Here is a 24,472-nt window from a genome sequence, read left to right as displayed (position 1 = left end):
AATATTGATCCTTTCAAAACTAGCATGTGAATTTCTGTGCAGCTTCCATAGGTTTAACTTAAACTTTTTTTCAGAAATATTTGTGAATGCTCAAGTGGTGATTGCAATGGAGAGCTGTCTAAGATGTATGTAAGGATGAGTGTAGATATTAGGCCTGATTTAGGCACCAGAAAAATTTTTCTCTTTTCTTCTTCTTTACAATGTAGTTATGGGTCAATACACAGGAGTTCAGAATTCAGGATTCTTCTTGGGTAGATTGTGCTGCCTGAAGAAAACATTTTGCCAAATACGCTGGTGAAATACAGTTTAAGAAACATTTTATAATAATACTGTTATTGGAGTCACATTGGGCTTTTTTTTTTTTTTTCAGAAGCACCAGGCACTCACTGTTTCCCGTGCTTTAGTATTTGGTCACAACTAAAAGCCCTAGTTACCATATAAGTGTGTGTATATATATATATATATATATATATATATATAGTTCATATCCATTAAAAAATGTTAGTAATAAGACAGCATATATATGAAAGACTCCTATCTGCCCAGGTTTGGTTTTTTATTCAGTAGCATGCCATAACTGTGGAATGTATCCAAATAATGTTTGATTGGGAGAAATCTTACAACTGCAGGATGACTTTTATGGGGCAGTTAATCAAAGTATCTTTGTTTGCTTCACAGTGTTTGTTAATATATATTTTAATAGAGTATTAATCTTTTCACAGAGTACTACATACAAGAAGAAAATATAAAGCTCTCGCTTTGCTTGATGTACTGTGCAGAGATTAATTAATTAGCATACTTCATTTTGACAAAGAATTATAGGAATACAGGAAAGCAGAATAATGAAATTGGCACCATTATTTTCCAAGTATCTGTAGTTCTAAAATTTAATTACAGGACAAAAGAGTATATTCTCACCATCCACCATTGTTTACATGGAGATGTAAGATTCTGATGTGGCTTAAAGTTAAATCAGGAGACACCTGCTCAGGGGTTATCTGTCCATTACCAAATGCCAATTCCTATTCCCAGGCCTGTTTACTCAAAACCACCTGAATCCTCCAATGAGGTTTACTTGAAATAAAAACTGGCTTATGCAGGCGGTGGTTTTGAAGGAATCCTTGATCTTGAACCTTTGATTTCAAGGGGAGTCTTAACGAAGTTACTTGAGGCACCCTAAGCCCTGTTGAGTGCAAAAATGGGCCACGACTGATGAACAGAAAGCTGGTGATACCGGCTTGGTTTTGTTTGCGGTTGTTATGGTTCGAACTGCGTCAGGAGTTATGCCATGATCATGCAAATACTTGTTCGCCTAATTCTAACCACCGGTTTATCCAGTAAACCAGCGGTTCGCAGAGCCGGCGGCGGTAACGCGGGCCCGGGGGGCTCGGGCAGGCGGGGCGGGGATCGCTCAGCGCCGGGCAGCGCCTCGGGGCAGGCACCGGCTGCCGCCTCGGCCTCCCCCGACACAACCCTCCCTCCCGCCGCCGCCGTTCGCCCGCAGAGGCGCCGAACCAGGCCGGCCCCGGCGGCCGCAGCCGGCACGTCGGCGGTCACGCTCCTCAGGGCGCACCGCCACGCCGCCCCCTTCCACCGTCAGCGGCTCCCGCCGGCGAGTCGCCCAGGCTGGGGACACGCGCGCTCCTCGGCCATCCCCCTGTGGGGCCGGGCCGCCCGGGGCGCGCGCGGGCGGCGGCGCCGCAGGAGGCGGGCGGCGCCGCAGTGGAGCCGCGGGCGAGGCGGCGGCGGCCGTTGCCATGGCAGCGCTGCCCCGGCCCGCGCCGTGAGCGGCGGCGCGGGAGGCGGGGGCGCCCCGCGGTCGGGCCCGGCCGGAAGGGGTTAAAAGCGGCGGCGGCGCCGCGGGGGTCGCGGCCGGGGCAGCCCGGGCGGGGAGGGGAATGAGCCGCGGCGGGGGCCGGGGCCGTTCTCGGGCGCATAGGGAGGCTGCGAGGTGAAGCCTCTGCTCCCTCGCCCGGGGATGAGGCTCTTGATGCCGGCAGAGGACGTGTTTTATGAGGAGGAGGAGGAGGAGGTGAACTGCTACGATTCGAGCCTTGCCGACGTTGCTGGAGGATGAGGTGAGTAAGGGCAGGTGCGGGGACGGAGCGCCACCCTTGCGCTCACCTGTGGGCGAAGCGGCCTGAAGGTGCGGCCGGACCGGCCGGAGCGGCCGGGCCGCGGCGGCAGCGCCGTGAGCTCCCGTGTGCGCCCCGCCGGCTCCTTGCCTGCCCTGCCCGCCGGTCCCAGCGAGTAAGTTGGGCTTGGCCCATCCCCGTGCACCTTCCCCATGCAACAGCAAAGTCACGGTCCTCGAGTGCGGGCTGTCTCGTCACTGCTGTCATAGCCGTGGGCATTAATGCTGCAGTTGGCGAGTACGTGTCCTTGTCGCACTCGGTGAAGGGAAATTTACATGGGCTCAGCTGTTTCCAGGAGCTGCCAACCAGTGTTTTGTACAGCCGGATATTGCTGCCCTGTGCAAAAAGGCCTTTGACACTGAGAAATAAAAGAAAAAAAAGCCCAAACCCGCCAAACTGTTAAATCTGTTTGTTCAGTTGTTGTGCCCAATAACCTGTAGCTAAACCCAGTGCTTGTCATCACGTTTGTCTGGATTTATTATTGGGTTTGCACTTGCTTTTTATTGCTCTTGCTCATCTTTGTATCTTTCCACATGATGTGTGTTTCTTACTCCCTTGGGAATATTTGGGCAAAATGTTTGTAGTTTTCTTCCTTTTTTTTTTTTTTAAGTAAAGGTTTGGTGAGCCATATGTGAGCCGTTCCACACCAGATCTTGCAAACTTTCTTTTTTGCTATGTCAAGAATCTAAGCTGAATCAGGATTTAAAAGTGAGTTTGAAAATGAAAAGTCCTTTTCAGTTTCCCTAAGTCACCGAATGGCTCAGCAGTTTGGCTCTTCTGCCGTCTGTAGTGTTCAGTGCAGTAGGCCCTCTCAGACTCCCTCATGCAAGACATAGAAGGAAGGTGGTAGTGGCCTCATTTTTACACATTAGCTTAAGTATTTAGAGTATTTCTTCAGAATGGGAGAGAAAGCTCAGGGTCAACTCTTATGTATGAGAAAGACCTGGGCCCATTTTCCATAACTGGTCAATATATGCTTTCATTGTGGATTTCCACCAGTCCCATCTATTCAGTTATTCTGGAAACATAAATAGTTTCAGTATTTTTGTTGAGAGAATGACAACCTGGTGATTACAGAAGTTAATAAAAAAGGGCTGCTTTGAAGACTACTCAGAGAGCTTACTGAGGCAACCCAGTGTTTTTCTTCAAATGCGATGAATTTAATGAATGGTGTTTGCCACATTTTCTGTGATTCTGGAAGATGGATTGGAAGTTTGTGTGAATTATCATGGCATAAAGACTTAGGTGCCAGAAAGCTGTCAATGCTGTTGCACTGAACTCCCAGCTGCTTAGTCATTTAGTGCATTTCTCGTCATTGTACCTAGTATAAGGAATGAGATTGGTGTCTGATGCATATGGTTTTTTATCAATATGTGAAGCAGAATTTGCCTGAGTTGAACAGTAGGAGTTGCTGAGGATGAAGATATGTTTCAAATTCCTTTCTCTACTAGAACTTTTCTTTGTTTCACACTCCTTAATATTTAATTTAAATTTTTTTGAGAAGTTGTCTGTGGCCAATTAATTTGTTTTCTCTACCTGCTCTCTCTTAATATCTCTGCTTAGTTATATGCTACTGAACTGTTTTATATTTGGTGAAGAAACTATAAGGGAAAAATGAGAACTAAAGTGAATAATTAAGCAATAAGCTTGTCTGACCTGTTCGCTTTTCGTAGTTTTTAAACAGTAGTAAAACTAGACACTTTTATACAAGTGTCTTTTGCTGAAAGAGGCAAAAGAGGCATCAGCTTCTCTGATATGTACCACATTCGAGTGAACCAACTTTCAGTGGTCCAAAGGATTGAAGTAGTAGCTTGCCAGAAGATTCAGATTACCAGAACCTCCTGTGTTACAGTCTTAAAAGGATGTTTTTGTCCCACAGCAAAACTTTGGTTTTGTGTTGCTTTGGGGATGTAAACTAGTCAACTGCATGTCTCATGTTTTCAGTGCTTTGTTCTCTACAAAGGCCTTGCTTTGCTGCAGTAGCAGCTTTGTGTGATCGTTTGGGAAATACAAACTTTCTGTGAAGTAAATAACTTATTGTCCTGGAGCATTGAAAATAGAAAGGCTTGCTAATGGTAGTCTTTTGTTTTATCTTTTTTTATTGTTTTATCTTCATCTGGCCATCTTCATCTTTATCTCCCATCTTGCTGATGGGAGCCACTGAACATTCATAAGCCTTTTATTCTTTTTTCCTTTTTCTGTACGGAGTAATTTTCTCATCTCTTGTAATGAAGATAAGCTTCTTCTGACATGATATTTACTTGCCAAATAACCACAAGACAAATATGTTTTTGGAGATTTATACTGTAGGTATCACTGCTGATAATTATCTGCACTGAAGTTCAACCTTGAAGTTTAACTCAAAAGAAATTCTATTCAGTCCTTATTGTAACTGGAATTTGATATTGAGTCTGTCTTAAAAGATTGAAGTTTTTATTTTTTTCACACAAACTGTAAATTGAGCCTCTTTGGTCCATATGCACAGATGAAACTCTCATGGTTTGGCATTAGTGATTGGTTGATTAGTGAAACATCCCTTTATTTTGCTGTTGTGGCAAATGCCATTATGTCACCTAGCTAGATGATTCTAGGAAAAGTAAAAATAGTTACTGGCTCATTGCTTTGATGAACTTTTTTTTTTTACTTTTTTTTTGTTGGCCATTGAAGCAGCAGTTTGTCTTTTCTTTCCAAGTCTCTCCTCACCCTACCTATCAGCTCGGTCACTTTCCAAGCCCGATGGTTTGTAGTGCAGCTCCTGGCAAATGGTTGTGTTTGCGGATAGAGGAACCTCTGTGCTGCTCATCATGCCTAGGAGAGGTTCCTTATGGGGATGTGCAAAACCTCCTTATTCACCCTCACAGCACAGAGAAAATGAGATCTTGTGTCTGAGATCTTTTGCTGTTCAGTATTTTGTAGGACTGAATTTAATGAGACTAGGATCCATGGTTAGTGCTAGAAACCACTGTAGCAATGCTGCCATTAGTAAATCAGTGCATCTCCTGGCTGATGAAAAATAAGAGTATTGAAAAGAGAAGTTAAGTTTCCCAAACAACAGTGAGCATGCTTTATTTCCTACCTCATATTTATTTATTAAGCATTATACTTTAGACTAAAAAGCACAATACATATTTGGACTAAGATTTGGTCCTTGTTTGAATTATATTGTGAAAGCAGTGCTTAGTTCTCTAAAAGACATGTTAAAAACTGTTAACCCTTCTGTATACAGTAATCCAAATATCATTAATGTTCTCCAGTTATAACTGTATTTTCCAAAGGATTAAAAGTTTAAAGCTCAGTTTTCTGAGCTGTAAGATACCTCATATTCTTTTTTGCTGATGATGACATACTTTCTTTTTTCTATTTTCTAAGTAATGTGCAGCTGCATCTTCCATTCAATATACATTTAATGTCATTGAGAAGTATAGTCTTTAGTTTAAATTACTTACATATAAATGAGAAAACACTTTGTAAGTAATAGTGGTTATAGCTCTGATGCAGAGTAACTTCTGTAGATTACCTTCCATTTTTGTTACCTTATTTTTTCCATAGAGATGGAATTGATGTTTTGTTCATTTGGGTCTTTTTTTTTTGTCATTCCTTTAAGTTCATGAAAACTTTACTTCTGTAGCTATGAGTGATGTATTAGCTTTGTATTCTGAAAAATGTCCATAGAAAGGCTAGCTGCTTTGAGACAAGCATTGTTTCTGAACATCTTGACCAGTAAAGCCACATTAGAGACACATTTTTTTGGAACTGGACTCTTCATAGCCTTACTGTGATAACAGGGTCAATGCAAGTTGACTTACAGTTTAGGACAGTAACTTAGAAATGAAATCCATAACCTCTTTTGATCACTAAGAGCTCTGAGTGTAATGGGGAGGCCTAGGACAACCGAAGTGATTTTAAGTCAAAGTATAAGAACAGTTTTCCTATGGCATATTTGGCTTTTGAATGTTTATTAAATGGTCTACACCACTAAGCTTCATAACTGCATCCTTCTTAAGACAGACTAATTAGTGGGTACTTTTTCCTAGATCACAGGTGATAGGGAGAAGTGCTGTGAAGAGAAGTCTTAAGTAGTTTATGTAAAGGCACCTGGGAGAGCTTGAGAGAGGCATAGCTGAAACAAAATGTTTTAACATAGTCTCTTCACTTTTACCTCCAAATGGTCTGTTTCACTAACTGTGATGCAACGTTTATGTAACTTTCAGATCTCCCATAGTAAATAACTTAAATAACTTCATATTAGCATACTGTGATATCTTTGTTCAAGTTAACTGTGCTTCTTAAAACACTCTGTGTTATGAGCAAAGATGCACTTGGTATTTCTTGGGGTGTTAATCAGTGTCCTAGAAAGTCTGAGAACTTGCTGGAAACATTACTTGTAGCCAATTGTGTCAAATGTAATCTATGATATACAAAGTAGTGTCATGAAATCCAGGGTAATTTATTAATTCGTGTCTTGGCAGGAGAATGTGTCCCTTGCTGATATTTTGTCACTGCGGGATAGCTGTCTTACTGAGCAAGATATTTGGGCAATTTGCCTGGAGTGTTGCCATTCTCTGAAGAGCATTGCCCATTCTGCAATCTTCCAGACACTCTGCATCACTCCTGACACTTTGGCTTTTAACACCAATGGCAATGTATGCTTCATGGAACAGCTCAGTGGTAAGTATTTGTGTTTCCAGGCTATCTGTTTTTAGAACTATGGAAAGTTATAGTGAGAAACTGCAGTAACATATTGCATTCTATTTTGAAGACAATTAAAATAAATATAAAAACTTATTTGGAGTGGGTGTGTATAGGTCCATATGAAATACATGTTCAGTTTTGATGAACAAGGGCTGTTATGAGTTTGCTTAGAAAATTCTTCTTAGTTATTTTAAGATTTATCTAGCTGATCTTATTTATGTCCATTTCAAACACTGTAGATTATGTATTTGTGTATCTGTGCTCAAGTCTTTACCTGTGTAAAACACATCCTTACTCTCTTCCAGATCTTCTAATTTTATAGATATGTTCTATTTCTATAGAAAGCTGATATTCAGTGTATCTTGGTGATTGTGAACGTAAAGAATGGGGCAATTCTAGTGCACATTTGCTGTTAAAAAGGAGAGCGCTCTCTTCAGTAAGGGCCTTTTTTTATTATTATTTTTTAGAGCTTTCCCTTGAATAAAGAATGGTTATTTTTTTTAAGTCATGATTTTTAGTCTCAGCAAATGTGGGAACTGACTGAGAAATTAATTTTAATATTAGAAAGAAGGATGGAGTAGCTGTAAGATCTTCAGGTATTGTAGCAGTGAACAGGGGGATACTTAACTTTAAAAAACTTTCGGTTTTAGCATAGACAAAAAAGCATATTATTGTTGCTGTTCCTTTCTCACATGATCCATTTCAAGATGATGGATCTTGAGCCTATTAATGATTTTACAAAACAACAGAAAAAACCCAAACAGCTCTTATTTGATGGTACTTCTGAAATTGTCAACTCATAACTAGAACCATTTTAGTCTATATACACACTATTCAAGTTTTTATTGTGTTTTCTTTAACCCAATTTATTTTTAAATCCATGTCAGAATAAGTGTTTATTATTTTAGTCAAAATCTACATCACAGTATTTTAAAAAATATTAGATAAAAATGAGGTAAGGCGACATGGCAACAAATGAAGATTTGTTGCCTTCTTTAGAATTAAAGATGGTATTTCAAATAAACATATAACTTAATAAAGTGTAATTATTAAAGATGAAAATGTGTCTTCATAATTGCTGTGATGTTTCTTTTTTGTTAAATTTTTCAAATATATGAGAGTCAACTTTTAGTTTCATATTAATAGGGTACTGTGGAATCAATTTTCTTTATTTTAAGGAGCTTGTTGTACTTCGAAATTAAAAAAAGAAAAAGAAGCTGGCTTTGTACAAGCCAAGGGTATATGAAAGACTTGTTGAAGAGAATAAATCCAGTGAATGAAAAATGCCCCTCATCTAAGATCTTTGCTTGCAGCTGGGAAAGAAAAAATCAATTTCTTTTTAAATGTTTTAGTCTAGTTGAATAGCTGGCAAACAATTGATCCAGGAATTTGCTGTATTCAAGTGCTTAAAATATGGGACAACAAATTCCTATGCAAAGCAAATATATAAAGATTTAGTTCCCTGAAGTCGTGTTCATCTCTAAGGAAGAGATTTTTTATTAGTTCTCTTTAAAAACGTTGCATTTTCCCTAAGAATGCAAAAAGTTATGTTTATATTCTGTTTCTCTGTCACACCACTGTGTCTTTGGCTCTTTCTATTTCCCTCAGATCTTGTTACTATTTGGTTAAAATATAGTTTGTTAGATAGGCACTTGGGGAGGTTGTCCTTTTTACTTCCTTGTAGTTGTTGCCTATGGATTTATTCTTCCAGAAGGAAATTATAACCTCTGGATTTGCTTGCCAGTAAGGGAAAGTAAACAGCCTGTCATCTCTGCTTTAGCAGCAAGTTTTGCTTCCTGCAGGTTCTGTGGAGCTAAAGTGACAAACATTCAATAGGATGTTCTGCCAAGAGGTCTGATATTTTCTTGTCTCTTGAGATCAAACAAATTTCCATTGTAAACATTCTATTAGAAGAATACAGTGAGCTGTACCAGCAATAACAGCTGTATGCTTGTACAGCCTTTAAAGTGTTCTGTGGAAAGAAAGGGAGAAGGTAGCATGGAGATGAAAAGGCGCAGAAGTCTGCAGGTGGGGAAGAGGAGGAGACAAAACATCTGTCTGTTAGTTCCCTTCCCCTTTTGCCCACCCCCTCCTCCTGAAATATCCGGAAAAAATGTGGGGGGTGGGTAAGGAATACAAAATTAGTTAGACACCTCTCCTTTTCAGTGGGAAAAAAGGATTGGGAACATCATAAGGAGCTGTAAATCAGTCAATAGCATCTGGATAGTCAGCTGTGCCATGTAGCTGCAATATATGAATATGTAAAAAAAAAAAGTCCTCTCTAATAGTCTTTTCCATATAACTGAGTTTAGTGTCTTCTCAGTAAGAGCTTTGCATTTCACTTCTAAAATAGAGGCACAAAAGTTCTATTAAACCTAAAGCTATGATGAGTATGCTATGCCTGTGAGCATACTATTTTTTTCTCCTTGCTGAGAAGGGAAACATAATTTTTGCTTGCAAATGATGTCAGTCATCCACTGAGCTTCTCAAAAGGATGGATTAGGTGAGTCAAATAAGTATGTGAAGAGTAGGTTTTTAGTCGTGCACTTGTTTAATTCCATGGTGTTCTTTACCGGGTTCATTGGTACATGCTGGTGACATCAGTACAGTGTGATACTACATACCTGCTTGGATGCAGCAGCAACATCAGTCTCTCTTAAGAGATAGAAGGAAGAAAAGAACATCTTCACTCAGAGTTGTCTGCTGCAGTAGGTCAGTTCTCTGCTAAGCTATGGAATATGTGCATATGGAATTTGCTGCCTCAACTTTTTTATCGTAAGTAAAACAAACTAAACAGAAAGGTCAGAGTTCTAAGCTGGCCTGTAGATGGAGGGGCAATTAGCTGTTCAGATTGGTTTTGCTGCTTGAACCCTTATCACCCAGGTTTGCAGTGGAAAATAGTGAATGGAAGTGTTCCATTAATCAAATCAGACTTCTGAGCCGCACCAGCTAAGGTGATAACTTGGTCCAGACATAAATGTCTGAAGGCAAGAAGTGGCTAGACATGTTAAGTGTATTTCTTTGTGGGTGTTTAATCTGTTTTGTTTCTTAGTAGGAAAATTATGGTATCTTCTTGCAGAAAGTTTGAAAAGAGCAATTTATTTTACTTGCAGTAGTAGAAACATAGATAACAAGTTCTTTGTATATCAAATGAGCGAACCAAAATACTGCTATACACTGTTTCTTTTGTATCCGATGTGAGTGTATAATTAAATTTGTATCATCAAATTGGTTTGTGTTTGTTTGTTTTTTTTTTAAAACAAGTAAAACTACTAGTTTCTAATCTGGCATGTTTTCTTTTGCTTCCAAAGATGATCCAGAGGGTGCCTTTGTTCCACCAGAATTTGATATCACCGGTAACACTTTTGAGGCAAGTTTATAAATTTATCTGTAAAATAGAGAGGGAGTTAATAATTTTAGTACTTCTGGCAGTACCAAATGCTTAGCATTCTTAACATATAATTTTAAGACTTTTAAAGTTGGCGAATAGTAAATAGTGCTGTTTAGATATGTTTTGTGGAAATAAAAATTAAACTTAAAATGCTATATTTTCTGTATAAACATTTGCTCACTAACTGCTAAGATGTGAAACTCTGTTTTGACTGAATAATGTGTTGCCCTAAACCACAGCTGGTCTATATTATGTTCACTGGTATCCTTCACTGGTTACATTTGCTTGTTTGGGGACTAGTCATGAACTTTTATGACTAAATATAAAATTTGTTTGCCATCCTCTTCAATAAAATAGTTCAGGGAAGGGTAATCAGCAATTTTATCTTTGATTTAATGAAGAAACAAATTACTATCTGTTGCTTTGCAATGCACAAATGCTCTACATTGTTAAATTAAATTAGATTTAAATTGTTTATACTAATTCATTAGCCTCCCAAGTCAACCATCTCATTGCATGCTGCAGGAGCACTTGCTTGCTTAATATCCTTTTTCTTAATAAGCTATTTTTTCTGGCATGTATTCTTAGATAATTCAAATGCTTTAACTAGCAACACATTCAATTCAAGGTATGTAAAAAAAATCCAGTTCTTTATAGTTCAATACAAATACCTTTTGCTTTTCATAGTTATATCCTTCATAGTCACATTTATAGTTCTCTGTATTTTCTTGGGAGTGGACAGAGGGGAGGAGGAAGATAAGTGGACCTTGGAAGTGTTAAGTACTGCATATAAAATGAGAATGATAAGGCAGGAAGGGTAGTATAATAGAATATGAAGTACTGCAGTCTTTGAAGGCTAGAGATGCAACATTTCTCTGTTGCTATGCTTTATTACTGTGTCTATATAGGTCAGCAGAGCTCCAGTGATTTGTGTTTGGTCTCCCTCTCACCCTCATTCTGGTTTGTGGGGAATCTGTTTTTGGGGACAGGGAGCCAGTACAAGTTGGGGATCTTTTGGAGGTGGCCTGCATTGCATGTAAACTTGATAACTGTAGTAACCTTTATATTCAGATGCAGTTAAGGAAAACAAGACCCAAAGATAAGTATTTTTTGGTTTTTTTTTTTTCTTTTTGTTGTGCTTCTGAAGCTGGACTTAAGATTCTACATAAATATGTTCTCCATCCCTTATCAAGCTTCCAAGACTTGACACAGAAACACTTAAAAGATTTGTGGAACTATTTGCTCCTTTGGCAAACTTTTATTTCCCCCAATCCTTTTTCCTCCCTTAGGAGTTGCTGAACTGGTATGCATATAGCAAATACTGAAAGAGGTTCAAAGACCAAGGAGATGGCACAAGTAGAAATAGGAATTTGGGAAGGCTGTGGGAAAACTAAGTGACCTGAAGTTTTAGTTCTGTATGATATACAAGGCCATTGTATCCCTCTTGGATAAAACTTATCTGTGCACAGATTTATTATTTAACTCTTTCAGTAGTACTTACCAGCCTCTTAAGCGCCAGTGAATCCCAGTACCAAGCCCAGCACAAACGATTAGACAGTCAGTGAAAGCTGTTTGAGTCAGGAGTGGCTCTGAACATTGACCCTTTTACTCTTTTTGCAAAGGTCAATGAAGATACATAAAAGTCCCACATTTGTGTGGAAGGAAGGCAACATGCTCTGCCTTGTGTGTTGTGAAGTGGGGTAAGGTACTCTGAGTTCTATACATTGCTACTGTTTCTTGATCTAGCCAGGTGGGAAGCCTTGCAATGCAGAGAGAGCAGTGCTGTGAGTGTCCTGTTGCCTCAGCTGTTTTTCACTGACCATCTTAAAGCAATGTACAAGACTGAAAAGTGAGGGCTTTCCCCTGCACTGAGGCAGAGATGTGTTGGTTTGCTCTGGGATTTGTGTGCATTTTGTCAGACAGCAGTGGGATTCAGAGTATTTGTGGAACTTTTTGGTTTACCTCTTACCATTTGTAGAGTTTAGTTGCATTTTTAACTTCTTTAGTACCAGACCAAATTCTGCTGAAGATTCCACGCTGATCTCTGCTTGTTTTTGCTTTTGCAGTTTCCAAGACCTACAGTGGTTTAATCCTTATATACTTGTTACAAGGGTTTTATAATACTGTAATCTTTCCAAGCTGCCTGTTTCCTTCTTGGTGTTAATACTTCAAGTTCTCTTTTCCAAAGGTATTGATAACTTTTGTCTATACCCTCACCTCATTGTAACCTCCTACTGTGCAATAGCAGAATAGCATTGCTTTCTATACATCTCTCGGAGGAAACCCTGGACCCTTGTGCTTTCTCAGTATTACAAGATTCTTTGTACTATTCCAGTAAGCTGCCCTTTTTACGGGGGCATCAAGTCTTATGTGTTACTGCTTGCTCCTTCCTTGGTAGTGACGTGACTCGGTTGTTCTTTGTCGAAGGAGTGTTTTTGCAGCTGCTTATTGTGCTTTGTTTAGAGCAATGGAAAGTAGTGTTTGTATTGAAACTGTCCAATGTCAATATAAAGAGAAGAACTTAGTTTTGGAATTACTAATTATGTTCAGGATGATCTTTGATAGCTGTTATTCCAATGTCAAAGTTCAGCTGGTTTAAAATAGTTGTGTCAGCCAGAGGTTTTGCTCGATTTGAGTGTGACCTATTTTGTAGCTTCTAATGTGGAAGCATAATGAGGTTTGTATGGCTACTGGATGACTTCTTCCTCTTTAAACTCTTTTTTTTAAAAAATCTATCAATTAAAGCTACAGTTATTTCGACAAGAGATGTTTTGTTTCCTGCTTGGTGAATTACTGATCCAGACCTCTAATGGAATTGTGACTCCAGCCTAATTAGTTACTAAACTTAGCTGGCACTCACAAGCACACAAGGGTAACAGACACAGGAAACAAATTGAAATGCATTACTATCCTGGTGTCTGAAACAACACTATTAAAAATTTCAGTTTCTAGTTGCAATTTCTAATAGCAAGAGGTCGAAAGCTTTGTCCAAATGACAATGCAGAGAACTGAAAAGTAATTGATTTCATGGGGTTTGTTTTAGACTTGCGCCTTGCTCTCCATTTGTAAAGTGGAAATAATAACAGCAACTTCAGTTACTGTTGAGAGCAGAAAGGTGAAAACTAGCCCTTCAGGGAGCTGTCAGCTTCAGTGTCAGATGTAGAATAGACTTTTTAGAGAGAAACATGGTTAAGAAGGAATTAGCTGTGAAAGGGGCTTTCGGTGCCAACAGTGAAGTGTGGCTGACTTTCCAGCTAGTGACTTTAGTGCTGCTGCAGTTCCAGCCTCTGGGGTTGGAGGAAGGATTGTAGTTTCTGAGAGTCTCAAGGGACCTTGAAATCACTGTGTTGCTGAGTGGTTGGAGTGGCATTGAATAGGGCAGTTCTGTTATGTCCTCCTCTTCCAGGTTTAAGCATTGTCGCAGTGTGAGTGTGGAAAGGCACTCAAGCAGGTACTGTTGGTCTCTAGGACAGCATTGAAATAAAACAGAGAATCTCCTGGGTATCTGTTCATGTTAATTTTTTTCCTCCAACTTTGCCGTCTCCTTACAGGCTTCTCCTTACAGACAAGGACGCTACTTGTGTCCTAGTAACTGCACTATTAAGAATTGGTGCTTCAAATAGAGAGAACAGGATGTAAACTTTAGAGTTGTAAACCGTACTGTAACTCCAAAGAAAGGGTGAATTTCTGTACAGTACACTTATTATCATTTGCACATTTATTCTTCGTGCAGATGCAGGTATGTGATGTGACTGGGCTCAGTAAAAGTTTTCAGATCACTGAAGCTGTCACTTGCCTGCACTGATGGAAAGATTTCACTTTCCACTTTTCCTCTAAATTGGAAGTTGTGTCTGAATTTGCTATAGCAAGTATTGACCATGCTTTTGTTCTCATTGAATCTTGAGCTAGAAGTCAGTTACAAACAGATGGAGTATAAAGACTAGCCTGTAATTTTGTAATGTTTTACTTATATACTACTTAGAGAGCAGCAAAGAATGTGAATTTTTCTGTTGTAGAAAAACACTTGAGACTGAGATGCAGAAATATGTTTGAGGCTCCTTTTAAAATTTGCCCTGATCGTTTCCTCTAGATAGGAAGAGCTTTAGCGTTTTTCCTGATGAAAATGGTTCGTATTTAATTTTGTTGCCCTGGGCAATACAGTGCTAGACTTGTGAAATTTGACCAACAGGAGGCTCAACAGGAATAGTTAAATATTGGTGAGTTCATTAATAGCCTTACTTCTATCACTACAATACAAGATTGCCTCAGGTTAAAAACATTGGCTATCTCAAACTAGTTTCAAATAGCTATTTGTCTGCATCACAAAACTACCATTGAGTCTGACACAGAGGTTCATTGATGTGGAACCCTACATTTCTAAGATATGAGCTTTCAGTGAGATGAAGGACCAGTGTCTGCTGTGTGTGAAGTTGCATTTATAATCTTTTAATAATGTGGCTATTCAGTTTGGCTTTTTCTAGTAAACCTCTGTAACAGAAATCAGTGAATTTTCAGTCTTGTCTGCCTAGTGTTGGTTGGGTTTTTGATTTTGTTTTTTTTTTTAATCTGAAGAAGACTGGCTAATGCTTCTGTTAATAACTTATTATTTAGAGGTAATAAAATACAGTAGTTGAGAAGCCTCAGTGCAGCAGCATTAAAAGCTTTCAAAAATTAAAGAACTGAAACAGTTAGAGTTAAATACTACCGTGAAGAGAAGGAGGAAATAGTGCATAGAGAAGGGAAGAATGTTTTCTCATCTAGAATTTGTTCTTACTCTTACCTATCAGGGCAGGAATAGGGTATGCTAATCTCTCACCTGGGAGAGAATCAGACTCAGAAAAGGCTGAATGCTGCCTGTCTTATTTCAAATGTCGTGGCTGTCAACTTGCAGTTCTCAGTGGGTTGTAGTTGATTTATATTATATAAAAAATGTCCAAGTGTTTCAGCAACCTTAAAAAACCCCAAATCTACACAAAGTGGTATAACTAACACAAATGGAAAAGGCAAGCTAAAATGTGGTACATTGCTTTTGAAAACTAAAAAATTAAGATTCATATTGCTTATTCCTAGGACACGTGACAAGGCAGTTTGATTGATATATACCATATACATACAAATGCATATAAATGCTTGGGTTGAAGTGCCAAATGAAACATACTCTTCTACAGAGTAGGTATATATAGATATGTATGTATGTCGATCCTACTGAAGAAAACCGAGCTGACAGTTTGATGCTGCAGTATTTCTCAATAGCTGATCATTACTAATCTAGTGCTCATGTCTCAGCTGTTGGTCCTTCACTAAATGCAAAAGCCTTCATCTTTCTCTCAAATCAAAACAGCAGAAGGTATAAAGGAGGTTTTCTCTTTGTGACTTTCCTGGTCTTTTAAAGTAGTAGCTTTGAATGCTGTGAGATTATTTCTATTGTTCTATTCTTTCTTTAGCTCTCGGTGCAGGATGAAAAAAAGAAAACTTTTTGTATGTTCTCCTAGAGGGGTTTTGGGTTTGTGTTTATCTCATGAGGGAAGCAAGTCTTTTGAAACACCTAGTGCCTTTTTTCTTGAGTTCTGTTTCCCTCAGTTTAATGTAGCCTCCCCTTGATACTAATTCTATCTAACAGCAGCAAGGCTTGTCATCAGCAAATGGTAACTTATCTCCTCCTATAGTTTGAACCATTCTATCTTCTGGGTGTTATTTAAAGCTGTCTTTTTCTCTCAGTGACAAAAATAAATTACTTTCATTTGGTTACCTCTGCCTCTACTGTGCTATAGAAGAGGAATGGAATCCTCCTGCTCTTGCTTTTATATCATTGTCCCAATTGAGATTTCTTTCAGGAGCTTAGTACTGGGCAAGTAATAGCCTTTAGTTGCTTTATACAAAGTTAACAAATGGAAGAATGGGGCCAATGGGTGTTTTCTTTTCAGCAGTCTTTTTTGTTTGTTTGTTTTCTTTTAATGCCTAGAATATCTTAAAGTTTATGATTTGGTTGCCTCAAAAACTTAGAGCTGGTTTCTTAGTTCTGAAGTTGTAGTATCGTTCTTTTCTAGGAGGCTTTTTTGAGCATACTGCCAGTATTTTTACAAATTTTCCTCTAAATCTGAAACAGCTTTTCAGACCGGCTTATATTTTTGTTGGAAATAGTCTGTCCTCTAGGCACAAAAATGTCCTCAAAAGAGAAATGATTGTACAAGTAATCTGGTCAATGAAAATGTAGAGAATTTTAGGTTTCTTCCTTACTCGGCCATAAGAGTCCTATAAAAAGGCATTATTAAAGCTAAGATACATATTTTCCCCAAGATTAATGAAGATTATTTAAGAATTTTGGTTTTGTGAGGAAAAGGTTGGGAGTGAACAGTGGACTTTGTGTTCTATCTTAAAACAGTTGATTCTTGTAGTAGTTGAAGTTCACTCTTTTAGAAGCCTGAGGGGCTGTGTTTGATAAATTTGCAAATGGTCTCCATCATGAGAAAAAAAACTGTGGAAAAGAGAACAGATGGTTTTCTCCTGTTAGATTTGTGTGGTGTCATAAAATTCTAGGATTCTTAATGCTAAAGATGCGCAAATGTTTTGGATCAGTTGTTTGTCTCCAGATTCTTTCACATAAAGTCTTCTGATTAGTACTGATACCTCCTCAGCTGTGGATGAAGTTGTCTTCTTTAGTCCAGGTATCATTATCTATTTCTAGTGCTGCCCATTCAAACTCATTTCTTTGGTGGAATCAGCATCATACTGGTCTTACTTAATTTTCTCTGGCCCTCTATTTCTGTCATTTACTCATTAGAGTGTTTGACAATGCTGTTGAAATGTAAGACTGAACTCTTAAAGGCAACATGGAGACCACCAGCAGAATTATTCCTTACCGTTACTTGATATCAGAAGATTTCTCTTTTGTTAATTTAATACCTGTTTTACATGGTTATTCAGGTCACTAAAAGATCATTGCTACACTGAATCTGGAGACCTTATAATCCCTGGAATAATGAAAATAATTTTTTACCATTTCCATGAACTGAAATTGAGCCATTTCACGAGCCTATGAGAACATCCGTAAATGCCACTATTTTTGAAATCAATTGACTTAAAAGTATGGTAGAATGGATGACTTCCTAATCTCCAGATAAAATCTCAAGACTAGTTCAGTTTTCACTGTGAATTGGATGGTCGTAGAGTTATCATCTTAGGCTGTGGAGATTTAGTCAACAGAGCCTTCAGGATTGTGACAAAATGGTTGTCACTCACACATCACTCTCCTTAGTTACAGCATTTCCAAAAACCTTAGAGGAATAATAGAGAACATGCTTTTGAAGCTGAGAATAATATCTTCTGGGACATTCATTGATTGTGACTTAAGTATTCTTATATAGCCTTGTTACAGATATTGTATAAATTTCTCAGTGTATATATATACTACAGGATTCTTGAACATTGGAGCCCTTTTACCAAGTTTAAAAAACCAAAAAACACCAAAAAAACCCCCAAACACAAAACAACCAAAAACCCAACCAAACCTCTCCTCCTTTCTCTTAGCTGGAATATGACTTCTGTGCTTGAGTAGAGAAGGAGCAAGGTTTACCCCTACAGAAAACACTTCCCTATGAAACAATCAAACTGAACAGAAACCCACCAAACTGAAACCAGCCCACAACCTCTACCCCCTGAAAAAAAAAATCCTTTTGTTTACATTCTTGATATATACAATGAGAGCCACATATTCATTGGCTGTTTCTGTCACCTACAGCTGTTCTGTCAGAAGTAGTGTTTTGAATGTTATCTTAAGAAGATATTGTAAAGTGAGGTAAGTTCAGAATAGTTTGGCCAGCTTTTTACATTTGCATTTCATCTTATATGTTCCTTATGGGGGGGGGGAAGAAACAAAATCTACATAGATTAATACTTCAAAGAAGAGTCTGGATGTCATTGATTCATGTCATGGTAAAAGAACTGGGATGCTATTCTGGTGTATTGGCCCATAGTGTTCTTAAGTGAAAGTGTAGCAATTCAGTTTTTTAGCTCCAAAATGTATAATGAGTATTCCTCAATACAGGAGGGTGTGAATGCATTACTCAGAGTGACAGACGTTACCAGTAGGCACCGTCTCTTAGGTTTAAGATTAAAAGAATATAGTTTTTTTAAATAAAAAACTTCAGTAACTATGAATAACATCATATTTGCCATAAAATGAAAAACATCTTACACAGTTGAGAGAAGACAGCACCAGTCTGCTCAGCATGCATCCAACTGTTTCTCAGGCTTCCTAGTTTCTATGCCTACAGGGAATAAATTGTGTTAGCTTAATTAAGTGATAAATGAATTACCTATGGCAGGTAACTTAAAAGTAAGGAGGTTAATGGCTGATAAATCATAATGAGAGCTGTGACACATGAAACTCCGTTTCAAAGGGAGTTTAAAAAAAATAGCATTGTTCAAGAACCTTTAAAGACGAATGTGAGTAACTTCTATCTAACCTCTGAGGTCTTCAGCAGTTTTATTGCAATGTTCTTCCTTACCTGTCATAATTATACTTCTGCAATCATGCAGGAGAGGAGTCAATTAGTGTGCTATTCATCTGTGTCGGGGTGCTGATCTTAGTGCTTAAGGGGATGGAAGTGAAAGTGGGATGGAAGTGTAAGAAACCTGTTCTTAATTTGTGTCTTCACCCTTCAAACACATGGGTAATTTCATAAAAATAGCGTGGTTTAAATTTGGTCAAGCTTCTGTGTGTATTCATCTTCACATGACTTCCACTGTCAGTGGCTTAAGATATATTTCAGTCTTCACTACAGTAGTTAAGGTAACAGCTTCTTGAAACTATATTGAGGTCCAGTTAAAAAAATTGTATTTTTTTTTTTTGTCTTTGCTGGGTGTAGCTCTGAATTGACAATACTGCTTTTTAAACTGATTACAATTATTGATGCTGTTAAATGAGTCTATGGACAGCAGTCAACATAGTCATATGAAAAGCCAAAATCTATTGTTGTTACAATAGTGTTTGCAGGTAGCACAGCGACTGCTGTAAATGTATTGTAAGATTTTTTTTAAACAATATCTCTTGTCAAAAAAGACCTAAAAAACCCCAAAAAACCAAACCGAGAAGAGGTTTATCAAAAAGTATGCAAACAAGCTTACAAAAGACTGAAAAACTGATTTTTTTTCAAATCTATCAAACCACATAATTGCTGCCCAAAATCTGCAATGTTTGCAAATGAACAAGATACAGAAGAGTTTTTCAAGAAAGCCATAGTTGAAAAACTGTTTAATTTTTTTGAACACATTTTAATCTTGTAGGATCTTCAGTAGGTTCATACATTGCAAATCTTCTTTATGGGGAATTATCAAAAATTTGGCTCAAGTAAGAGTGTCAGAACAGACTTGTGACCAACCTGACAAAATCAGCAGTAAAATAAATTTCCAGGACCAGATGGTGAAATTGCTTCTTTTATGAAGGCTTTTAATTCAAGTAATACTCTTTAGCCTGGAAGAGAATGCCCTGAGGGAGAATCTCTGCTAGAAATCTGTGGAGTGTACTGTGACAGCAGCCATGGAGTGATTATTTGTCAGCTCTCATAAATAAAGTAGGTGGCAACAATAAGATGTACATGGGTGGACTTAAAAAAGACAAAATACTACATTTTTATGCAGTAAGCTGTGGAAATCCTTGCTGCAAAGCATAGATGCAAAAAGGTTGAGTGTGGATAAAGCTTAGACAAATTCATGGAGATAAAACAGTTGTCATGAATCATTAGAGACAAGAAGTCCACAACTATAAAACTGGGATTAGGTTGATGTACTACGTAGTCTTCCTCAGTTCAAACTGAATGATATAAACTGAGGTCACAAGAAACCATAACGTAGTAAAATGCAGGGACTACATAACATTCAGCTATATTGTGTCTGATACATGCTCTTTCCAAGTGTGTTTAGATTTTCACAGAATCACAGAATATGCTAAGTTGGAAGGGACCCACAAGAATCATCAAGTCCAACTCCTGACCCTGCACAGGACCATCCCCAAGAGTCACATCATGTGCCTGAGAGTATTGTCCAAACCCTTCTTGAACTCTGTCAGGCTTGGTGCTATGACCACTTGTCTGGGGAGCCTGTTCAGTGCCCAACCACCCTCTGGGTGAAGAAACTTTTCCTAATATCCAACCTAAACCTCCCCTGACACAACTTCAGGCCATTCCCGTGGATCCTGTCACTGGTCACCACAGAGAAGGGATCAGTGCCTACCCCTCTGCTTCCCCTCATGAGGAAGTTGTAACTGCAATGAGGTCTCCCCTCAGTCTCCTCCAGGCTGAACAGACCAAGTGCCCTCAGCTGCCCCTCATACGACTACTCCTCAAAGCCCTTCCCCCTTTGTTGCCTACCTTTGGATGCTGTCTTTCTTACATTGTGGTGCCCAAAACTGCACACAATATTCAAGGTGAGGCTGCACCAGTGCAGAGCAGAGCAGGACAATCCCCCTCCCTCAACCAGCTGCCTGATGCCCCCCTACTTATGTTGTTGTATTGCTTTTTAGATGATTGTGTGTGTGAAACCTTGCTTGAGTTTTGTGATATAAACTGATGACCTGATGTTCGCCTAAAAACATATTAAAACTTGAAAGCTTTCACTTACTTATTAGGTAAATTAAAAGGCAATTTAAGAGTGGAAATACCTGCAAACTTTGGCTGTGAGAAAATCTGACCTGTAGCTGCCTTTGGTCCCAATTTTTTTTTAGAAGTTTTTTGGGGAAGAGTTTTTTCAGATGAAGTGAACTGTAGGTAGAAGGGACAAATGACACTTACAGCTTTGGTGGAAAATGTTCTTCCAGCATTTGCTACCAATTCAAGCTAGAGCATGTGTTTTGTGAATAGCTTGCACTGGTTTAGCACTTTTAGCACATTCTGCAGACTAATTATTTACACATCCAGTGTGCCAAATGAATATAAAGCTAATATTTAATACAGCACTGTCCAGTAATTACAGTTACACAGAAAGGCATTAAGTCCCTTTGTAATGAAGGAAAGTATTAAAAGTAATAGGCCTATTTCCCTTTCATTTTTCTGCTGAAGAATATTACTGTCTTTTTGTGTAAAAATAGTACATTTTAGAGTGACTACATAGAAAAATGACATGGGTAAATATTAAATGTTTTCTCCCAGTAGTAATTTTCGCAAGCATTACCTTGGATTTCTTTATAAAACTTTACGTTTTATAACCAGACTGAAGCTTTCATTTGCGGAACCTTTAAATGCTTTGAATTGTGAAAAGGTGAAAGCATCTATATCTGTGCAACCTCAATTAAAAAAAAAGAAAAATCTGCAAGGTAAAATAAAGGTCAGATATGAATGTCAAAACTAAGAGTTGTTGTACACAATTCCTGTAGGTTGTCATTTAGTCAGAAATACTTTTCAGAAAATACTAGTTGTATTATGGTCTTCCTTTTTCAGTTCTTCAGAAGACATTTCTGAACTCAAAGAAATCTCAATACAAAATATAAATGGTCATTATCTGTAATTGCAATATGCTAAATGCTTATGCAGTCACTATTCAAAAGCTCTTTTGTCAACTTTTTTCTGCAGTGTTTGTCTGGAAGTATGAGTTCCTAGAGAAGTTTAGTTCTTTAGCCCTGTCAAACAGTAAAACAACAATGCCTCTGTCATGGTCTGTGTGTAGACTTGGAGCTTTTACTTCCTCTCCCCATCTTTTGATTTGTAGATTTTAAAACTAGAGTGGATCATTACTGTTCTCTGATTTCACTTGCTTTGGTCATAAAATGGCATGCAGCAAAGCAAATAACTTTTGATTAGATCTGATAGAAGCTTTTTTGAATGTATTTCAATCATGATGTAAAATTTAAAATTTCTGATGGCACAAACTGCCCTCTCCTTTGGTGAGTGCTTCAAGTACAACCTGATCATTTTAAAAAAAAGGAATATCTTCACTTTTTTTATTTTTATCTTTTGTGTGTGTGTGTGTGTGTGTGTCTTGGGTCCTTTTGTGTATTGAAAATCAATCTAGTTATAAAAATTATTTTGATTTGAAGCTACTTGTATGATTATGACCTTCAAATTTTTCTCTGAAATACATGAGCTCCCTTAGCATGTTGCTGAAAGAAAGACTTTAAGGACCTCAAATCGACTTGTGACTCTTTTCAAATTTCTTTTTTTTTTGTGTTGCCATTGTGATTTTTAAAGAGCACTTTATTTCCGTGATGGCCTACAATAATGATTTACCTATAATTCTTGTTATGTTTACTAACTTTAGGCTAAGAGTATATGTACTCTCTAAGACCAAATCTGAAGAGCTGGTTTCCTAATGTGACTTCCTTTCCCCCTGTCCTTTTTGAAGCTGATACTGTAGAGCAGCCTTGCTGACATGGTTTATGTATTTTAGTAACAAGTGACATTTAATCTTTAACTTAAAAGCCTTTTTAGGAATTGTGAAGAGATTGCCTTGGAGTTATTTGTTTCTTTTCTTTTGGATATTTCTGGAAATGCATCCTATTTATCAGCTATTAATATTATTTTGCATTACAGGATAATACCTATAATTGAAAAGCTATTCTCCTTATCTAGATTTAATATAGATTTAAACTGAGGCATGTGGTGGTGATGGGGGTTCGTTTGTTTTTTGTTTGTATGGTGGGTTTTGTTGATTTGTTTTGCTGAGTTTTTGTGGTAGTGGGTTTGTTTGGGGCTGTTATCAGAAATTAGGGAAAAAAAGCTCTCTTAATTCTTTAATAACATTCAGTACCAGTTCTGGCTGGTCTTCCAAAAAAAAAGAAAGGTAGTTTGCTGTCCTTTCCTAATTGTTACCCTCCATAGAGCATACTGAAAAATCCTTAGCTTGCATGTGAGATTGTTTTCATTGAGAGCAGTCACTTCTAGTGAGCATTATGTATTTTACACTTAAGAATTTGCCTTATTTATTGCATACATCCAGCTTGCTCTCCTTTTCCAGAAAGTGAAATTTTCTTCCCGAGCCTAAACAGTGTGATAAGTAGAAGGTGATTTGATGCATTAACTTGGGGAATGCCCCACCTAGTGGATGATCACAAACTCATTTTCTCATTCCTCCAGTTCTGACAGACTTCAGGTAACATTAACCATGAATACTGCCAGCTCAGGAAACTGATTAAAGAGCTGCATTTGAAGTTCCAAATAAATGTTTTAACACAGAAATTAATTACAAGCTATACTTATAATGACCACCTTCAAAACTAGCTTTCCTGCATGTCAGAGGAAAGAAGGTATCTCAACAAAACAACTTTCTGTGTGGGGAGGTAAAAGTCTTTCTTTATTCAATGTGAGACTGGCCTTTCTCTTGTACAAGAAAAGATGCAGTGAACTTCATTAAAACAGGACAGGAAAATGGAGTTAAAGCCTGTCCACTTGCATGTCAGACACTTGTGCTTTTAAAGGCAGACTAGGGGATATGAGTTATACCCCACTGTGAACAGAAATTATTAACTGGAAAAAGTGGGATGAGGTAATATGTTGCTCTGCCATTCTTGTTCCTATGTCCTATAATGTTTGCATCCATCCTTGTGTGGATGAAGAAAATTTGTAAAAGCCAATTCTTCTGTTGCCTTTAAACTCCTTATTTTTCTGTCCCACTTTCGGAGAACATCATGAAATTGTATTCAAATTTTCTGTATTAGAGTAAATACTTGAATTCTTAAAAATTTCTCACTGAGAGAGATTATTCTGTTCGGAAGTTTTTCACTTGAGAAGAGAGATTATTCTGTTCAGAATTCGAAAGTGTCCCACACTATTATGACATAATTTCATCTAACTTGTCTTGGTCTGTGTAGCAGATGTTCCTAACTCATGCAGTATGGTTTTTTCCCTCCAGTTCTTAGAGGAGTGATTGTTTTGTTTCTTTAATAGTCATTTTGTGGAACATAGGTGAAGTCATTTGTTGCAGATCATATCAAATATACGTGGAATAACTTACTAATATCAAGAATATTAAACTGCCCTGTACAATAATACATTTATACAAAAGGTTCTTTAAATAGAGGTGTTTTTAAGTTTGTCCTTGTTTCCTTATTCTTTTTTAACTTTATGTTCAGTTTTCTGTTATGTTGTCCAGTGAGAAATGCAAAATGGCATAGCTTACTGAAACAGTATTTAATGTCAAAATCAAGGAATAAGTTCTACACTGTACACTTCTTCACTGTTCAAAAGCTTATGAAATAGTCTGCAGAAAAAAACCTTAAAACAATCATAAATTCCTGTTGGGGAAGGAATTTTGGTTAAATTTCTTC

General features: G+C 38.0%; 1 protein-coding gene across 1 annotated transcript in view; it reads left to right on the top strand.

Moving 5' to 3' along the window:
• Window positions 1–1,978: 1,978 nt before the first annotated feature.
• Window positions 1,979–24,472, top strand: part of KNDC1 (kinase non-catalytic C-lobe domain containing 1) — a 64,448-nt gene continuing 41,954 nt past the window's right edge. Inside the window, 4 exon segments of the mRNA XM_029958602.1 lie at window positions 1,979–2,046; window positions 2,048–2,078; window positions 6,605–6,803; window positions 10,139–10,197. Of these exon segments, the coding sequence (XP_029814462.1) occupies window positions 1,979–2,046; window positions 2,048–2,078; window positions 6,605–6,803; window positions 10,139–10,197 (357 nt within the window).

This window comes from Manacus vitellinus, unplaced genomic scaffold, assembly GCF_001715985.3.
Source record: "Manacus vitellinus isolate BGI_N305 unplaced genomic scaffold, ASM171598v3 scaffold_15_pilon, whole genome shotgun sequence".
Lineage (NCBI taxonomy): Eukaryota > Metazoa > Chordata > Aves > Passeriformes > Pipridae > Manacus > Manacus vitellinus.
The sequence above is the reverse complement of the archived record's forward strand: the minus strand, read 5'-3'. Positions and strand labels throughout refer to the sequence as shown.